The sequence below is a fragment of the Nycticebus coucang genome, chromosome 8 (genome assembly GCF_027406575.1).
Source record: "Nycticebus coucang isolate mNycCou1 chromosome 8, mNycCou1.pri, whole genome shotgun sequence".
NCBI classification, from domain to species: Eukaryota; Metazoa; Chordata; class Mammalia; order Primates; family Lorisidae; genus Nycticebus; species Nycticebus coucang.
The window spans coordinates 108,826,474-108,844,794 of record NC_069787.1 but is presented as its reverse complement, the minus strand read 5'-3'; the positions used below and the strand labels follow the sequence as shown (position 1 = coordinate 108,844,794).

Genomic DNA, 18,321 nt, shown 5'->3' with positions numbered 1-18,321 from the left:
GTAAGTATAGGAGAATATTTTCTGTGACTTTCTACGTTCTAAGTGGAAGTCTCTGGCCCAATTCTTCTTCGATTCTAACTTATATAATACATAAAAAAATAGAAATAAAAGGTGTACCTATTGGAAGAGAGGAGACAAAAATGATCATTATTTGTATATAATTAATTGCATGCCTTGAAAATCTAAAGGAATTAACTTCAAAAAATTAGTATTAATAAGAAAGATTAGTAAGGTGTTGGTTCACTACATAAATATTTACAGCAAAAGTTCCAGTTTAAACCTAACCTGAGATTTGGTTCTATTTGGGCGTATCTAGCAGAACAGTCCACTAGAATCCTATTTGGTTGAGAACTTAAGAGAAAATCTATTTTGAGAGAAGAAGGTGGTTGAACCTTTAAAGAAAAAAAATCTTGGTCTCTAGAAAGAGGAAATGATACTGTTGCATGGTAGTAGTCACTTAGATTTGTCTTATGGCCATACAAGTAAAGTTGCGATGAGTCCTGTGAGAAGAGGGCAGGCATAAATTTTTTAAAAAAATAATCAAACAAAGCTTGTGGTGGTGGCTCACACCTGTAATCATAGCACTCTGGGAGGCCTAGGCCGAGGCAGGAGGATGGCTTGAGTCCAGGAGTTTGAGGTTGTCGTGAGCTATGATGATGCCTCTGCACTCTAGCCAGGGTTGTAGAGTGAGACTCTGTCTCAAGACAGAATAATCAAACAAGAATCATCTGTGAAGATATAATTTAATGAGAATCATCTTGTTAAGTATGATTATCTCTTGTAGGGTAATATAATAAGGTAGGCCAAATATCCTTTCTTATTTCAGAGAAGGTAAAGCTTGAAGCTTTGGCATTTCATCAAGTATGTGTATTTCATCAGAATATAGGAGAAGTGATTTGTGCCTACTGGAGGCAGTATTACTCAGCAGTACTTAGTGGGGTGATCTCTAATAAAGGTGTGTAGGCTGGGTGAGGTGGCTTACCCCTGTAATCCTAGCACTCTGGGAGGTCAAGGCAAGAGGATCGCTTGAATTCAGGAGTTCAAGAACAGCCTGAGTAGGAATGAGACTCCTGTCATAAATAGTGACTCCTGTGATAAATTAGTGGAGCATAGTGGTGTGGACCTGTAGTTTCAGCTACTTGGGAGGCTGAGGCAGGAGGATTGCTTGAGCCCAGGAGTTTGAGGTTGCTATGAGTTGGGCTGATGTCATGGCACTCTAGCCTGGGCAACAGAATGAGACTCTGTCTCAAAAAAAAAAAAAAAATGTTTTTTAGATAGGGGAATAAAATGATATCTATCTGGAATAGTTAATTTTGTTCTAATGGAGTATATGTTTAATGGAGAATAACATTAGGCTTTAGTGTCTTTTGATAAAATGTGCTCATTGAATTCATGTCTGTAAATTAATATCCTTAGTCCCTAAGTATGTATTGGGATTTTAAGAAGTTCAGAACTGTATTAGAATATCAGTTCTACCACTTGCTGGCATTTATGCAAGTGATTTGATAGTGCCATTTTCTCTTCTGAATACTGGGATTTGTCATTGGTTTGTGGGCACTGTGGTCTAGGGTGAAGTGATGAAGTTGCTGTGATTGGAAACACAATCGAATGAAACCGTCCATTAGAGGGCGGCGCCTGTGGCTCAGTGAGTAGGGCGCCAGCCCCATATGCTGAGGGTGGCGGGTTCAAACCCAGCCCCCGCCAAACTGCAACAACAAAAAAAATAGCCGGGCGTTGTTGTTGCGGGCGCCTTTAGTCCCAGCTGCTCGGGAGGCTGAGGTAAGAGAATCGCATAAGCCCAGGAGTTGGAGGTTGCTGTGAGCTGTGTGACGCCATGACACTCTACCAAGGGCCATAAAGTGAGACTCTGTCTCTACAAAAAAAAAAAAAAAAGAAACCGTCCATTAGAAATAGTACCAGCTGAGTGTATTTGAGTGCTGAGTGAAGTCAGACCTTGAGTCAGCCATAGAAAGCTAGAACTTTATTTATTTTTTAGAGACAGAGTCTCACTATGTTGCTCTCAGTAGAGAGCTGTGGTGTCTTAACTCACAGCAACCTCAAACTCTTGGGTTTAAGCGATTCTCTTGCCTCAGCCTCCCAGGTAGCTGGGACTACAAGAGCCTGCCACAATGCCTGGCTATTTTTTGGTTGCAGTTGTCATTGTTGTTTAGCTGGCCCGGGCTGGGTTTGAACCCCCCAGCCTCGCTGTATGTGGCTGGTACCGTAACCACTGTGCTATAGGCACTGAGCCAAAAAGGCAGAACTTTAAATCCATGAGAGACAGTTAGTTCTAAATAGGTTTCTATATGCCATACCTAAAGATCTGGAGAAGGGAACTGTTGAAGGTTTTTATGCTTCATTTGTACGCTAGCATAATTATTAATAGCGTGCCCTTGGCCAGGTGTGGTGGCTCATGCCTGTAATTCCAGCACTTGGGTGGGTAGATTGCCTGAGCTCACAGATTTAAGACCACTCTGAGCCAGAGCAAGACCTCGTCTCCAGAAATAGTCAGGTGTTGTGGCAGCACCTGTAGTCCCAACTGCTTGGGAGGCTGAGGCAGAATTGCTTGAGCCTAAGAATTTGAGATTGCTATGAGCGATGATGCTATGGCACTCTACCCAGGGTGACAAAGTGAAACTCTGTCTCAAAAAAAAAAAAAAAAAAAATAGTGTGCCCTATTTAACTCTCAATGGTGACCCAGTTTGGATAAGAAATTGTTGGTCACCTTCTAATGCAAATGTATAGCCAGAAGAGATGGCCGTGGTTAAGCCAGTTAGAATATAAGTAATGAGGGGAAAAAAGGAACCACTCAACAAAGGTCAAAATAGAAACAGAGAAGAAACAGTCTTTACAAAAACCAAGAAAGGACAGTTTTACTAGTATTAAGAAGGCAGAATTTGGGCGGTGCCTGTGGCTCAGTGAGTAGGGCGCTGGCCCCATATGCTGATGAGGGTGGCGGGTTCAAACCCAGCCCTGGCCAAACTGCAACAACAAAAAAAAAGTAAATAACCCGGCGTTGTGGTGGGCACCTGTAGTCCCAGCTGCTCGGGAGGCTGAGGCAAGAGAATCGCCTAAGCCTAAGAGTTAGAGGTTGCTGTGAGCCGTGTGACGCCACGGCACTCTACCCGAGGGTGGTACAGTGAGACTCTGTCTCTACAAAAAAAAAAAAAAAAAGAAGGTAGAATTTATAAGGTCAGGTAAGTCAAATATAGCAAGGTTGTGGAGTATAAGCACAAGGCAAAGTCCATTGTCTACTTGAGACAGTGTAATTTCATTTGAGCAGTGGGATAGAAACCAGATTGGATTGTTTTTTTGAGGATAAGGACTAGCTAGGCCTTATTTATTTTTGTATCCTAGTGTCTAACAGTGGTTATGTGGGAGGTATTTGGTGGATTTTTAAAGAATTAATAAATTGTTAATAACGGACACCACATTTAAAAAAAGCCTAGGCAGGCGGCGCCTGTGGCTCAGTCAGTAAGGCGCCAGCCCCATATACAGAGGGTGGTGGGTTCAAACCCGGCCCCGGCTGAACTGCAACCAAAAAATAGCTGAGTGTTGTGGCGGGCACCTGTAGTCCCAGCTACTCGGGAGGCTGAGGCAAGAGAATCGCTTAAACCCAGGAGTTGGAGGTTGCTGTGAGCTGTGTGATGCCACGGCACTCTACCGAGGGCTATAAAGTGAGACTCTGTCTCTACAAAAAAAAAAGCCTAGGCATGGTGGCTCATGCCTGTAATCCTACTACTCTGGGAGGCCGAGGTGGGTGGATTATTTGAGCTGAGAAGTTTGAAAACAGCCTGAGCAAGAGTGAAACCCCATTTCTAAAAACAGCTGGGCGTTGTGGCGGGCGCCTGTAATCCCAACTACTGGGGAGGCTGAGGCAAGAGGATCACTTCGGGCCAAGAGTTTGAGGTTGCTGTGAGCTATGACACCATAGCACTCTACCAAGAGCGACAAAGTGAGACTCTGTCTCCAAAAAAAAAAAAATTATAGAGAGATAAAAAAATAGAATGTTTGTAGTTTGGCAACAGTTAGAAGGGAAACTTCTCATGGCTTGGCACCCATAACACAGTGGTTTTGGTACCTGCCACATACACTGAGGGTGGTGGGTTCGAACCTGGCCCAGGCCAGCTAAACAACTGCAACCAAAAAATAGCCGGGCGTTGTGGCAGGTGCCTGTAGTCCCAGCTACTTGGGAAGCTGAGGCAAGAGAATCACTTAAGCCCAAGAGTTGGAGATTGCTGTGAGCTGTGAAGCCACAGCACTCTACCGAGGGCAACATAATGAGAATCTGTCTGAAAAAAAGAAAGGAAACTTCTCATGTTAAAATGAACTTAATAGAGAGGGAAATACACGTATCAAAAGTTTCTGAGAAGTAAGGAAGTTTGAAAGTTAAGGCTCTTACTGGTCGGAAAAGACTACTGCAGAGTAGACTGTGGCCTTACAGAGGTGACTGGTAACACTCTCCTTAGCCCCACCCTTGATGACTGAAGAATGTTCTAATGAAAAGCGTATAGGTGTTGAACTCAGAAAACTTAGGGCCGAATCTTAACTTTTACCTCTTACTGGAGTAGTGACAAATCATGTAATCTCTTACATTTAAATGACTTGTTTAGAATAGCTCAACTAGTGATTTTGGTGGCCATTTGTGGGATATCTAGAACCTTCTCCACTAACCGCTTTCTCTTCTGCCTGTCTACCACATGTTCTATGACTGTGTCCCTGTAGTCACGTTTGATCATCCCTGCTCCTCATCACCTTGGCAGTATTTCACTGGGCAGGGATAAGTACCTGACCTCAGCTCAGCCGATGGATATGTTTCTGGTATTTTAGGGCCTAGGATGAAAAAGAGGGTTAATGAATCTGTAAGATATAAAATTAGTGACACATCAGTGGCCATGTTTCCCACTATGTGGAGCATGCTGCTCTAAAGAGAGAATGATGCTGGCCTGAGAGAAAAATGAGAAGCAAAAGACAGATGGAGACAGGCAGCCTTAGAGTTCCTTTCCTGGGGCCTGGTTGCATCCCTGTGCCCTCTAGTTGGGTTGCCTAACCCTTTTTTGGATGCTATGAACTCCTTGAGCCAACTAATTACTTTAAAGTCAAACTCGTTTGGTTTCTATCTCTCATGACTAAGCTGATACTCGAATTTAGATGAAGTATTCTGACTCTAATGCTCATACTTTCTCCATTGTACCACATTGTTTCTGCCAGGCTAAACACCTTGTGTCCACTATTCTATCCCTTCTGACCTTGTGAGGCTTTAGCGAGCTATTTCTGTCTTCTCCAGCATCTTTGGTTTCTTTCCCTTACCTGCTTCTCTCTCCACGTTGCTTGTGTAGCCCCTCAGCCTGTGAAGCCTTCCACTTGATTCTGTGGGCCCCACTAACACAGTTGTCACTAAAGCATGGATAGAGATTTTGGTAGAAGATGAGAGTAGAAAGGTAGATTGGGAATGGTTGAGGATAATTTGGACTTAAGAAGTTTGCCATTATAGTCTACATCAGAATTAATAGAACTTTCTGCAGTTCAGGAAATGCTCTCCATCTGCACTGGGGAGTACACAGCTGTTACCACACATGGCTCCACGCAGCACTGGACATGTGGCTATCATGACTGAGAAGGGGAATTTTAAATTTTATTTCATTATAATCAATTTAAATTTAAACAGCTAAATGTGGCTAAAGCCACTATTTTGGATATAGCATAGCTGTAGACATGGAAAGGTCATCAGATTTCTCATTTCTTTTCTTTTCTTTTTGGAAACAGCATCCTGCACTGTTGCCCAGGCTATAGTATAGTGGTGTCATAGCTCACTGCACCCTCAAACTCCTGGGCTCAAGTGATCGTCCTGCCTTGACAGGGACTGGAAGGGACTGTAGGTGCATGCCATCACACATGGCTAATTTTTCCATTTTGTATAGATATGGAGTCTCATTCTTGCTCAGGCTGGCCTCAAGTTGTCTTCCCGCCTCAGCCACTCAGAGTGCAAGGATTTCAAATGTGAGCCACTGTACCCGGCCTGTTCAGATATGTATTGGAAACAAACTGAAAACAATGTGGGTATTTGGATGGTGAGGATGAGGCAAGAAGAAGATCACTTTTTATTCTGGATGTTGATACCTTTAATAAGGATGGGGGACAGAGGAGGATGAACTGGTTTGGGACAGTGGACAAGAAGTTCAGTACTGCAGAAGTTGGCTGAGATTATGGGATATATAGACAAATGTATTCAGTAGGCAGTTGTTAAAAGTTTAGAACAGAGCGGGAAAAAAAGCCAGGGCTAGAAGTATAAATTTTATAGTCATCTGGGTAGAGGTGATAAAGCCATAGAAATGGGTAATGTGGGCTGGGTACAGTGGCTCATGCCTATAATCCTAGCACTCTGGGAGGCTAAGGCAGGTGGATTGCTTTAGCTCAGGGGTTTGAGACCAGCCTGAGCAAGAGTAAGACCTGTCTTTACTAAAAATAGAAAAAAAGAACAAAACTAGCCAGGCCTGGTGGTGGACGCCTATAGTCCTGGCTACTTTGTAGGCTGAGGCAGGAGGATCACTTGAGCCCAGGAGTTTGAGGTTGCTGTGAGCTATGATGCCACAGCACTGTACCCAGGGTGGCAAAGTGAGACTGTCTCAAAAAAAGAAAAACAAAGAAAGAAAAATGAAAAAAGAAATGGGTAACATCTTTCTAAGAGAGAGAGTATAGATTTTATTTTAATTATTATTTTTTTGAGACAGAGTCTCACTTTATGGCCCTCGGTAGAGTGCCGTGGCCTCACACAGCTCACAGCAACCTCCAACTCCTGGGCTTAAGCGATTCTCTTGCCTCAGCCTCCCAAGTAGCTGGGACCACAGGCGCCCGCCACAACGCCCGGCTATTTTTTGGTTGCAGTTTGGCCGGGGCTGGGTTTGAACCCGCCACCCTCGGTATATGGGGCCGGCACCCTACCGACTGAGCCATAGGCGCCGCCCGGCTGGCTATTTTTTATAGACAGGGTCTTGCTCTTTCTCAGGCTGGTCTTGAACTCATGAGCTCAGGCAGTCCACCTGCCTCGGCTTCCCAGAGTGCTAGGATTATAGGCGTGAGCCACCGCCCTGGGGGAGACTGTAGACCTTGAAGAAAAGAACATGAAGGACAGGATCCCCCCTCCCCTGTAGTCCCACCTACTCGGGAGGCTGAGGCAGGAGGATTACTTGAGCCCAGGAGTTCAAGGTACAAAAAAAAAAAAAAAAGATGGAAAGAGGAAAAACAACAAACTCAAAAAAAAAAAAAGGAAGGAAGACGAAAGAAATCAGCATTTACCCATGCAAGTGGTAACAGAGACTCCTTGCTTTAGGTGTAGTACTTGTCAGGAAGATTAGAGATTTTTCTCAAAAAATTTTACTCAAAAATATGAGCAAAGGCACATCATAGCTAATTTCTACTCCTTCATTATATGGGCCCAGTAGACAGTTATATTTAGCAGACACTGGCCAAATAAAAATTATCATTGTGCTATCATAGTATCATTTATGCCTATAAAATCATAAATATGTCTGTTAAATATGGTTACTATTTGGTCATTTTGCCAATAAACATAGCAAACTCCAGTCTGAACATAAACCTGGGAGAGAGATGGCCTAGCCCTCATTTGGGGTTTCTAGATCATCAATAGTTATAATTAATAGGATGCTTAAGTGGATTTTCTATGTGAGATTATAGAGAAATTGTTTGAGAGGACACTTATATAAGATGTATTTTTTTTTTTTGTAGAGACAGAGTCTCACTTTACGGCCCTCGGTAGAGTGCCATGACGTCACACAGCTCACAGCAACCTCCAACTCTTGGGCTTAAGCGATTCTCTTGCCTCAGCCTCCCAAGTAGCTGGGACTACAGGCGCCTGCCACAACACCCAGCTATTTTTTTGTTGCAGTTCGGCCGGGGCCGGGTTTGAACCCGCCACCCTCGGTATGAGCCACAGGTGCCGCCCAAGATGTATTTTGTTATGCCAGTTCAAAGTCCCGTGAATTTCCCCATATTGTGTTGTACCTTTGTTTAAGAACACAGATGGCGGTGTTTGTGCTGCCTGCCGGTAACAGCGTGGGAGTAGACTGGAGGGCAGTGTGAGTGAAGCTTGTGACTGGAGAAGCGGCCCTGGGAGGCAGGCCAGTGGAGAAGGAAACGTGGCGGAATAAAGATAGGCTCAAGTTCAGCTCTGTGCAGTCAACAGTAGGTAGCAGGTCAGGTTGTTGCCTAGCTCACGGCCTGACACTTCATAGGTGCAAAATAAAGAAGTATTTGTTGAAGGAAGAAATGAATGATGGTTAGGGAGAAACGAAAATCGACCCTGCAAGAAAAGTGGAATCCTACTTTAGCCCCACTGACTTTGTCTTCCTGACCTGAGGTTTATTGTTAAAACACATATCTGTTGTTTTAACAATAGGTTTATTATTAAAACATAGGTAGTTTATATTTGAACTTGTAATCAGCTCCGGGAAATAGGAGGGCTGGGGGAATACTCTGTTATTTAGAGGTGTGGTGAATATACCTGAGTATTCAGAAGTTTAATTTCTTTTTGTCTTAAAAATTGCAGCAGGGGTGGTGCCTGTGGCTCAAGGAGTAGGGCGCCGGTCCCATATGCTGGAGGTGGCAGGTTCAAACCCAGCCCCGGCCAAAAAAAAACCACACACACACAAAAAAATTGCAGCAGAGTAGATGTGATCATACCTGGCTCCTGAATAACATGGCCATGAGTGACATGGGTGAGCACTTCTGTCTGACAGGTTGGAAGTATGCACTTACTTTCCCTGTAAGAAAGGTCATCTGGTAAGATGATCAAGAATAGTTTATAGCCTCATTTTTCTTTTTACTCATATTATACTGGTCTCACATATATATATGGTAGTGAAAACAGATGGTAGAATCTGAAAAGTGCCATATAGGTTGTTATTTTTAATTTCCTTTAAAGTAACACATATTTGACCCGGAGTGACAAACAGAGGCCATTGGTATGTGACTCTGGAAGGTGAGGTGACCCTGGGGTGCTGCTGCCATGGGCCTGAGTTTGGCAGTGTGACGTGGGTGCAGCACGTGGTCACCTTCAGCTTGTCACCCTTGGAGCAGCCCTCTGGCATGCCCTCACTAAGGGACTGGCTAGGCATGTTTCCTTAGTGTGGTGCCGCCATTTTGCGTATTTTCTTCGCGTGGTGCCGCCATTTGCAGCATTTTATCTTATCTACATACACATGGGAAGCCAGGAATTCAAGAAATCCAAGAGGAGAAATCCAGCTTCCTATGAAAATGAAAAATGAGCAACTCATCTGGTCCATGGTTCCTTGTCTCTGAAATCTTAAAGGTTCTCTGGGAGAGGAGCCTGTGTGTTGTGGTGACCTGAAGACACGGTAAACTTACTGTGGGCAGCATGGTTATGATTTTACATTTTTGTAAGGAGGATCCTCAGTGTGGCTGCTGATATTTAAGTTCATGAAGCTCTCCTCAGCATGAGTCCTTGAACATTTTTCCCTGGTCTGCAGTTTTAGTGAAGGAACAGAGTTTACCATTCATTCTATATATAACCTACAAGAAGTAGCTGCAGTTACTCTTGCACTAGCCATTTGTGGGTGTCATGAGCTGTGAGGAGTGTTGGTTTGTGACCCCTGTTCTCCCATAATAACAGTCAAGTCTAGTAACTATATTGTAAAAAAAAAGTAACATGTTTACAATCAAATTTAAGTTACAGCCTATACTGTGTTGGTACATCATTGTATTCTTGTAAATGTAACATGTATTTTCTTTTTTTTTTTTTTTTTTTGTGGTTTTTTGGCCGGGGCTGGGTTTGAACCTGCCACCTCCGGCATATGGGACCAGCGCCCTACTCCTTGAGCCACAGGCGCTGCCCTATGTAATATGTATTTTCAAAGGAGAAGTTTGAGTGATGAAAAGTTCTCTGATCTGTTTCATTCAGTATATATTTGCATGTCTAACAGACACTGTTGAGACACTGGAGGTGTGACGGTGAACGTAGCAAAGAATACTTCGTGACACCTGGAGCTGTTGTCAAGACATACTTTCGAAGTGGAATGTTTCAGATTTGGTGGTAACTAATCAAAGAAGGAAAAGTATTGTAGTCATCTACAAGAGTTTGTACTTACAGGAAAGTGAGATAGAAACTTAAAAGCTCAATGAAGACAAGATTTTTTTTTTTTTTTTGAGACAGAGTCTCAAGCTATTGCTCTGGGTAGAGTGCTGTGGCGTCACAGCTCACAGCAACCTCCAACTCCCGGGCTTAAGCGATTCTCTTGCCTCAGCCTCCCAAGTAGCTGGGACTAGAGGCACCTGCCACAACACCTGTCTATAAGGATTTTTTTTTGTGAGACCGAGTCTCACTCACTTGCCCTGGGGTTGAGTGCCGTGGCATCATGTGATCATAGCTCACAGTTACCTCAAACTCTTGGGCTCAAGAGTTCCTCTTGTCTCAGCCTCCCGAGTAGCTGGGACTACATGTGCCTGCCACAATGCCTGGCTAGTTTTCCTGTTTTCAGTAGAGACAGGGGTCTTGCTTTGCTCAGGCTGGTCTTGAACTCATGAGCTCAGTTAATCCACGGACCTCAGCCTCCCAGAGTGCTAGGATTATGGCCGTGAGCCACCGCACTCAACCAAGACAGGGATCTGTCACCTGGGTAGAGGGCTATGGCAGGCATGGCTCACAGCAACCTCAAATTCCTGGGCTCAAGGGGTCTCACTTTTGCTCAGGAGAGAACTCCTGAGCTCATGCAATCCGCCTGCCTTGGTGGCCTCCCAGGGTTCTAGGATTACAGGTGTGAGCCACCACGCCAGGCTGTGCTTATTGTTTTGAATTTGTACAATCACAGACATCTCCTTTGGTAAATTATTTTTATATCTAGCTAGTTAAAATGTTTTTTTATCTTAGTTGCTTTATTTTTTACATTACCTACTTTTTGTTTCTGCCTGTACCACATGTGAGGATGCTGGAAAAGCTTATTAATATTGGTAATTAGTCATATGGTTATCTGATATTGCAAAGAATAGATTTGGAAAGGAACTTTAAGAAGCCACCTTTTGTTCAGCTTCCTGCCTAGGAAAACTGAGTAAGATGATTAGGTACATATATTTAATTAATCATTTAAAAAACTAGGACAGCATAATTGGGTTCCCTCTTGAGAAAACAGAGAAAGGTACTTAACCCTAGATATAAAGGGACTAACCTGAAAATTTTAAAACTTCTCTGTGGGAAAGTGAAACAAAAATAGAGCACAACTCAGCTGCTCTTTGTTGATATCAGAAATGGGCCTGTCAGTCATTCTGGCATTGAAGCATAGCCTCCTATCTCAGGGGGGCAGGACCAGAACATTTTTTCCTCCCACAAGAGCTGGACAGTTATTACAGGTTCAGAAAGCCCGACCAGTTTTTCAAGAGTTTCTCCTCCTTTCACCCCCCCCTGAAATGCGTGGTGCTTTTGCTGTGCTTTCAAGATGCTGTGAGTTCTCTGCTCTGTGACTGCTTTGGAGACAGCAAATACCCTGACATGTATAATTCAAATTATACAGGTTTCATGAGTAAGTTTCATCTTTTTTTTTAAGCTAGTTGAAACTCACGTGATACTTAGAAAAATGTTAACTTACAGTTAGGCATTTTGTCATTTCACCTCTTGTACTTTAAGCATTTTTCTTATTCAGAAAACCCTTGTAATAAGAAAGCAAGAATTTACACCAAAAAGCCTTTTCATCTTTTAAGACCTGCACTGTTAGTTTCTTTTGAAGTGGCTTGGTTATAGACAGTTTTAATATATCTTTTGAAAACCAGTTAACTAAACAGTTTTCTTGAGCATCTTTTTAGTTTTACTGAGAAGTATTTTACATTGAGCTTTTCTGAGCTCGATTGCTTATGTCTGACAGAGTCTCAAGTTTCCAGTGAATGGTAACAAAGACTGTAGAGTGTTGTTGGTACTGCAGTGAGAGGCATGCTTCCCAAGACCAGGTAAGAGAGATCAGTTTGTTTCTCACTGCTGGGTGAGTTTTTACAGCGTTTATTTTATGTTCTTTAAACAGCAGCAATATTGAATTAATAAATAGCCAGGAGCACGCTGATTTCAAGACGTCCTTGCTGGTTGCAGACAGAAAAACTACAGGGTATGGGGGTTGGGGTGGGGGGGAGGGGTAGAGTTAGCTTAGTTTCACTCAGTTACTTATATACATTAATTGAAATGTGAAAATTATTCCGGAGCTCAGTTTTCTTCATTCAAGAACTAAAGAAGCAGCTGAGGAAATTAATTTTAAAGGTATTTATGATTATTACTTGTGAATGCAATTCAAATGATAGTTTTTACTTTCATTTTCCCCCTAATAGTTAATAAAATAAGCTTTGCCCTTAACTAAACATTTCTCTATTTATGAAAACTTTTAAATTGTCAATAGCAAAATACGCTCCTGTAGGATCTTTAGAAATCAACCTGACACTTGAAAAATATTTCAGCTTTCTTAGCTGTTTCATTCCTCTTTTTTCTAGTACATTTTTCTTAAAAGTATTTGTGCTTTGAAAATGTCAGCTGTATTCTAATGAAGCTTAGGCATTGTTTGCTCATAAAGGGGCCGATGCATTCCACTGCTTTATGGTTTATTATGAGGCACAGTGTGAGTGTGGGTGGCACCATTTGGTGTCTGCCTCTTGGGGTAGTGACTGCCATTATGTTAGCCTTGGATTGGCAAAGAAAATATAGCATGCAAGATGCTATATGAATCTGGGTACTGTGAAGAAAATCTTATCCCTAAACAATTCTTAATGAGCCTGGAATGTGTGACAACTTGATTGAGTTGGTCATTTCAAGTATACCCTTGAAGCCTGCATTTTAGTTACTAGTTATATTCTATCGGGCACATGTCTTATTTTTTGAGGTATACAACATTTAGTCATTCTTTGAACTTCAATGAGGATGTGAATTTTTCTGAGTAAACTATGACATTTTAAATAAATACAATAAAATTTTAAATAATACATTTACTTAAAAAGTTTTAAGGAACTGGATCTGGGTGGGGAGGAGGAGTGGGAGAGGAGGTCAGGCGGAGAGCCTTTCTTTCAGTTAGGAAAGCCCTGATGAAAAAAAGCAACAGATGTTTCTTCTGTTACAATTGAGGTTGTTTCATTCAAAATTCACAGTAGCTGCAATGGGGAGGGGAGGTCATAAATCTGATTTAATCAGTGAATAAGTAAAACTTTGTCATTTAAAATTGATTTTATATTCAACATTTGAGAATTTTTAAAGAGGCTTTTTTTTAATCTTCAAAAATTGTGTGTAATTAATAGAAATATGAGAAAGTTAATTTTAGTGAATTTATGGGGAAAAAAGACAAATTAAATCGTAGAATATTTTTTAGCAGCCTAAGGCATATAAAATATATAGGAACTACTTAGGTTGCAAAAGTTTGTGATTGCACAGTAAGTACAGAGGTGCAAAATGAAATTGAAATGTGAAACATCAGCTGCATATATTGATCATTTCATTTTCCGTTAGAAGCACAAGACTTATTCCTAAAACCTTTGAATAAAAAATGTGGGGGAAGTATTTTAGATTTAATTGAAATGATGTGTTGCAGTTTGCCTTTAAAAAGAAAGATAAAGGCTTAGATTGGTTGCTAATGAAAAGGGGAGAATGTTATCTGCTGGAAAGAGGAGGAAGGAAGAGCTTAGAAGCTAAATGCATATAATGAAAGCAGTCTGAATTTTAAAACCTAGTTTTTGAATTTGTAGAATTCATAAGTAAAACCTTTCCTTTGACAAGTAACACAAAGAAGTTCTATGCTCTTGTATAATGTGCAATTACGTGCATTTTTACATTTGTTTCTTAAAATTAGCTCTTGAAAAATCAGTCCTGAGCACCAGATCTTTAACATATGAGGCATTATTAAATATTTGCCATGCCCTTATACTTGTAAAATTAGTAATTTATATTAGCTAAGAAATTCTTTAAGCTACAGTTTAAAATTTATACATGGATCCAGTATCATACAGCTTTCTAAATAGATAGCTGGTCTAAGGAGAAGACTGGAAAAGATACCGTTATTCAAGGAAATTCTTAAAAATTTCTCTTGCTCTTAGCTAGGATCTGTGAGCTTCCCTGAAGATTTTCTTTTCTTTAGCTAACGATTACCTAATTTAAAGATTTTGAAGTCCATTGGATCATTGTTTTTAATTAAGATTCTAAAATTGATTTATGTACATTTTGCTTTAAAAAAAGCAACTTTTTCCAAAACAAGTAAAATAACTTATGTGGAGTCTTAAATGGATTTATAAACTATAGATTTGCCTAAAGTAAGACCTTTTACAATTTTGATCAAAGATTATAAATTTTGATAGATAGCCTTAAAAAAAGTTGGTGACTGCACATGTAATAGGTAACTATGATAGCATCACAGATTATAGTTGTCAAAAATGTGTGTCGAAATTATGTGGACATGACAGTAAATTACTGAGCGAGTGAAATGGCGTCAGCAACAGCAATACAGAAATAGTTGACACTCCTAACCCTTCACATTAAGAAATTAAGAGCAAATCAGTTGAATTATTTTAAGACGAATTCCCACTATCTCTGTAGATATAAATTATCATGGAGTCTTTGAATGTGTGTTCAAGTTACGGTAGAGAAGAGCATATTAGATTTTATTATAGTGTAGATAAATACTCTGTATCATAAACCATGCTGCAGATGGTTTCTCCTATGCTGCAGATTTTTACTTTGTATATAAGAAACAAAACCAGTTTGAGTTTCCTATCTAAAGATTGGTTGACAGTGTCTGAATTAAAAAAAAAAAAAGCTCTGGGTACAGTGACTCAAGTCTGTAATCCTGGCACTCTGGGAAGCTGAGGTGGACAGATGAGTTGAGCTCACGAGTTCAAGACCAGTTTGAGAAAGAGTGAGACCCTGAGTCTAATAAAATAGAAAACATTAGCTGGGTGTTGTGGCGGGTGCCTGTAGTCCTAGCTACTTGGGAAGCTGAGGCATGAAGATCTCTTGAGCTCAAGAGTTTGAGATTGCTGTTAGCTCAACAAGGCACTCAACTCCAGGGCAACGGAGTGAGACTCTGTCTCCAAAAAAACGCTGCCACCATCTAGACCTGCGATTCTCAACCTGTGGGTCACAACCCACAGGAACTGTATTAAAGGGCCGTGGCATTAGGAAGGTTGAGAACCACTGATCTAGACTTAATTCCTTAGTTATCCTTCATTTCCAGCAAACAATTCAATCCATAGTTGATTTCGCTATGTAAAACATACCCCGATAGAACTTTAATGTGAAGTTAACCTGAGTTCTTGCCTTATGAACTCTTTCAGCACAAAACAGAGGAATTGGGGAATCTGTTTTAACATATTCATTGTTCCCCAAGTCAGAATACCCAGTAACTGATTTAGCCATTCCCTCTGCCTTACATAGCAATTAGAAATAATGAATAGCTACTTAGACATTTCTCATCTCTAGATGAGATAAAAGGGAAGTTTGCCTGATGCCTATATTTTTCCGAAAAGAAAACCTTTTATATTGTTGCCATCGCAGCAGCCTAGTTTACAGCAACTTCAGATTCTCGGGCTCAAGCAATCCTCTTGCCTTGGCCTCCCAGGTCACGAGGACTAGTTAATTTTTCTATTTTTTTGTAGAGACAGGATCTCACGCTTAGGCTGGTCCCAAACTGGTGAGCTCAAGTGATCCTCCTGCTTCGTCCTCCCACAGTGCTAGGATTACCGTGTCTAGCCATCCAACTAGTTTTTAAATGAATTTTTAGATGGTAACTCTAAAGCTGGAGACTATAAGCAGGGAACATAGTTTTTTGGCACTTTGCTTGCTTATGGTGAAACCTGGGCAACTCTCTTGGCAATTTCTCTGACAGAGAAATGAAGAGACTTCTGAATACTTACTATGTGCCAGGTAGACACAGAAGAACTTATTTTATAAAAGTTTGCCAAACGTTTTTAGCAAATTATATTTTTAGTACAAAGAGGTTTTGTCAACATTGATGTCTAGATTAAGATTTCTTGTACTTCACAATCTGATTTAAATACATAGTCAATTATAGTCCTTAAACGGAATATGTTGTTGAAATAAGAATATTGATAACTCACTGCAGTTTTGAAGGAGCAGCTCAGTATGGTATTATGGAACAATGGTCCTCTTTTTAATTTGTTAAGGAAAAGAACTTCTTTGAAACTCTTTTTTTGTTTGTTTTTTGAGACAAAGTTTCACTCAGTAGCCCTGGGTAGAGTTCTGAGAGCATCACAGCTCAAAGCAACCTCAAACTCTTAGGCTAAAGCAATCCTCTTGCCTCAACCTTCCGAGTAGCTGGGACTATAGGTGCCTGCTACAACGCCTCGCTACTTTTTTTATTTTTAGAGATGAGGTCTTGCTCTAGCTCAGGCTGGTCTCGAACTCCTGAGCTCAGGCAATCCACCTGTCTTGGCCTCCCAGAGTGCTAGGATTACAGGCATGAGCCACTGCGCCTGGCCTGTTTTGAAATTCTTTTTTTTTTTTTTTTTTTTTTGTAGAGATGGAGTCTCACTGTACCGCCCTCGGGTAGAGTGCCGTGGCGTCACACAGCTCACAGCAACCTCTTAACTCTTGGGCTTATGCGATTCTCTTGCCTCAGCCTCCCGAGCAGCTGGGACTACAGGCGCCCGCCACAACGCCCAGCTATTTTTTGGTTGCAGTTTGGCCGGGGCTGGGTTTGAACCTGCCACCCTCGGCATATGGGGCTGGCGCCCTACTCACTGAGCCACAGGCGCCGCCCCCTGTTTTGAAATTCTTAAATTCACAAGTGGTCCTTGGTCTGTTTGAGTTTGTGTCCTAAATTTTTGAATTAATTTTATGTATGTATTTTTTACTTTTTGAGACAGAATCTCACTTTGTTGTCCTTGGTAGACTGCCATGGTGTCATAGCTGACAGCAACCTCAAACTCTTGGATTCAAGTGATACTCTTGCCTCAGTCTCCCAAGTAGTGAGTACTATAGGTGCTCACAATACCCAGCTAGTTTTTCTATTTTTAGTAGAGACAGGGTCTGGCTCTTGCTCAGGCTGGTCTAATAGAGATAAGTTCTCACTTGCCAGGCTGGTCTTGAACTCCTGAGCTCAGCCAATCCACCTGCCTCAGCCTCCCAGAGAACTAGCATCACAGGCGTGAGCCACCATGCCTGGCCTTTGAATTTATTTTAAGAACTCAATTTTTTTTTTTTTTTGGCATTTTTTGGCTGGGGTCAGGTTTGAACCCACCACCTCTGGTATATGGGGCTGGTGCCCTACCCCTTTGAGCCACAGGTGCCGCCCTAAGAACTCAATTTTTAAAGTCAAGGTCTGTCTGTAGTCATTGCCACCTTTTACAAATATTAGAAAAATATCTCACTTAACTGTTAATTTAAAAGGATTTATTTGTTCTTTTTTTTTTTGTAGAGACAGAGTCTCACTTTATGGCCCTCGCTAGAGTGCCGTGGCCTCACACAGCTCACAGCAACCTCCAACTCCTGGGCTTAAGCGATTCTCTTGCCTCAGCCTCCCGAATAGCTGGGACTACAGGCGCCCGCCACAACGCCCGGCTATTTTTTGGTTGCAGTTTGGCCGGGGCCGGGCTTGAACCCGCCACCCTCGGTATATGGGGCCGGCGCCTTACCGACTGAGCCACAGGCGCCGCCCTAAAAGGATTTATTTGTTAACACTGGTAACTGGCTCAGTGCCTGTAGCTCGAGTGGCTAAGGCGCCAGCCACATACACCAGAGCTGGCAGGTTCAAATCCAATCCGGGCTTGCCAAATAACAATGACAACTACAACCAAAAAATAGCCGGGTGTTGTGGCAGGCGCCTGTAGTCCCAGCTACTTGGGAGCGTGAGGCAAGAGAATCGCTTAAGCCCAGGAGTTGGAGGTTGCTATGAGCTGTGATGCCACAGCACTCTACTTAGGGCAACAGCTTGAGGCTCTGTCTCAAAAAAGAAAAGAAAAGAAAAAAGAAAATTACCATCTCAGAGGGATTGTGAGTTTCTTTTGAGAATGATTTCCAGTTAAGTACTCTTGGATACTTTAGTACTCATAAATTGTGATCATGTGGTCGTACCCAGCTGCCTTGATCAACTCTAGCCATTCAGCCGCTGTTGGTATGAGATAAAATGTGCTGCTTTCTGCTTGTTCTCTTTTTCTAAGCCTGTAAATAATGTCTGTGTGCCATCTGGTGGGTATATTGGCTGTGGTGATGGTGTTAAAAGCAGTGGTTGAAATGAGCAAAATATTGAAAAAAATATAACAACTTAGGAACAAGAGAGTGAAGAAATAAGGATAACTTAACCCTTTCTCTTTTTTAAA

At 41.8% G+C, this 18,321-nt stretch overlaps 1 protein-coding gene across 11 annotated transcripts in view; it reads left to right on the top strand.

Annotated features, from left to right (window-relative positions):
* TFDP2 (transcription factor Dp-2) overlaps positions 1–18,321 on the top strand; it is a 189,761-nt gene that overhangs the window by 105,138 nt on the left and 66,302 nt on the right. Inside the window, exon 4 of one of the 11 annotated variants that reach the window (XM_053600761.1) lies at positions 9,960–10,069. The exons of 6 other annotated variants lie outside the window; for them this stretch is intronic. Coding sequence is in view for 2 of the 5 variants with exons in the window: in XM_053600758.1 (XP_053456733.1) it covers positions 11,546–11,549 (4 nt within the window). In the remaining 3 variants the exon portion in view is untranslated. 4 more of the 11 variants (XM_053600758.1, XM_053600759.1, XM_053600760.1 and 1 more) reach the window with 4 other exon arrangements.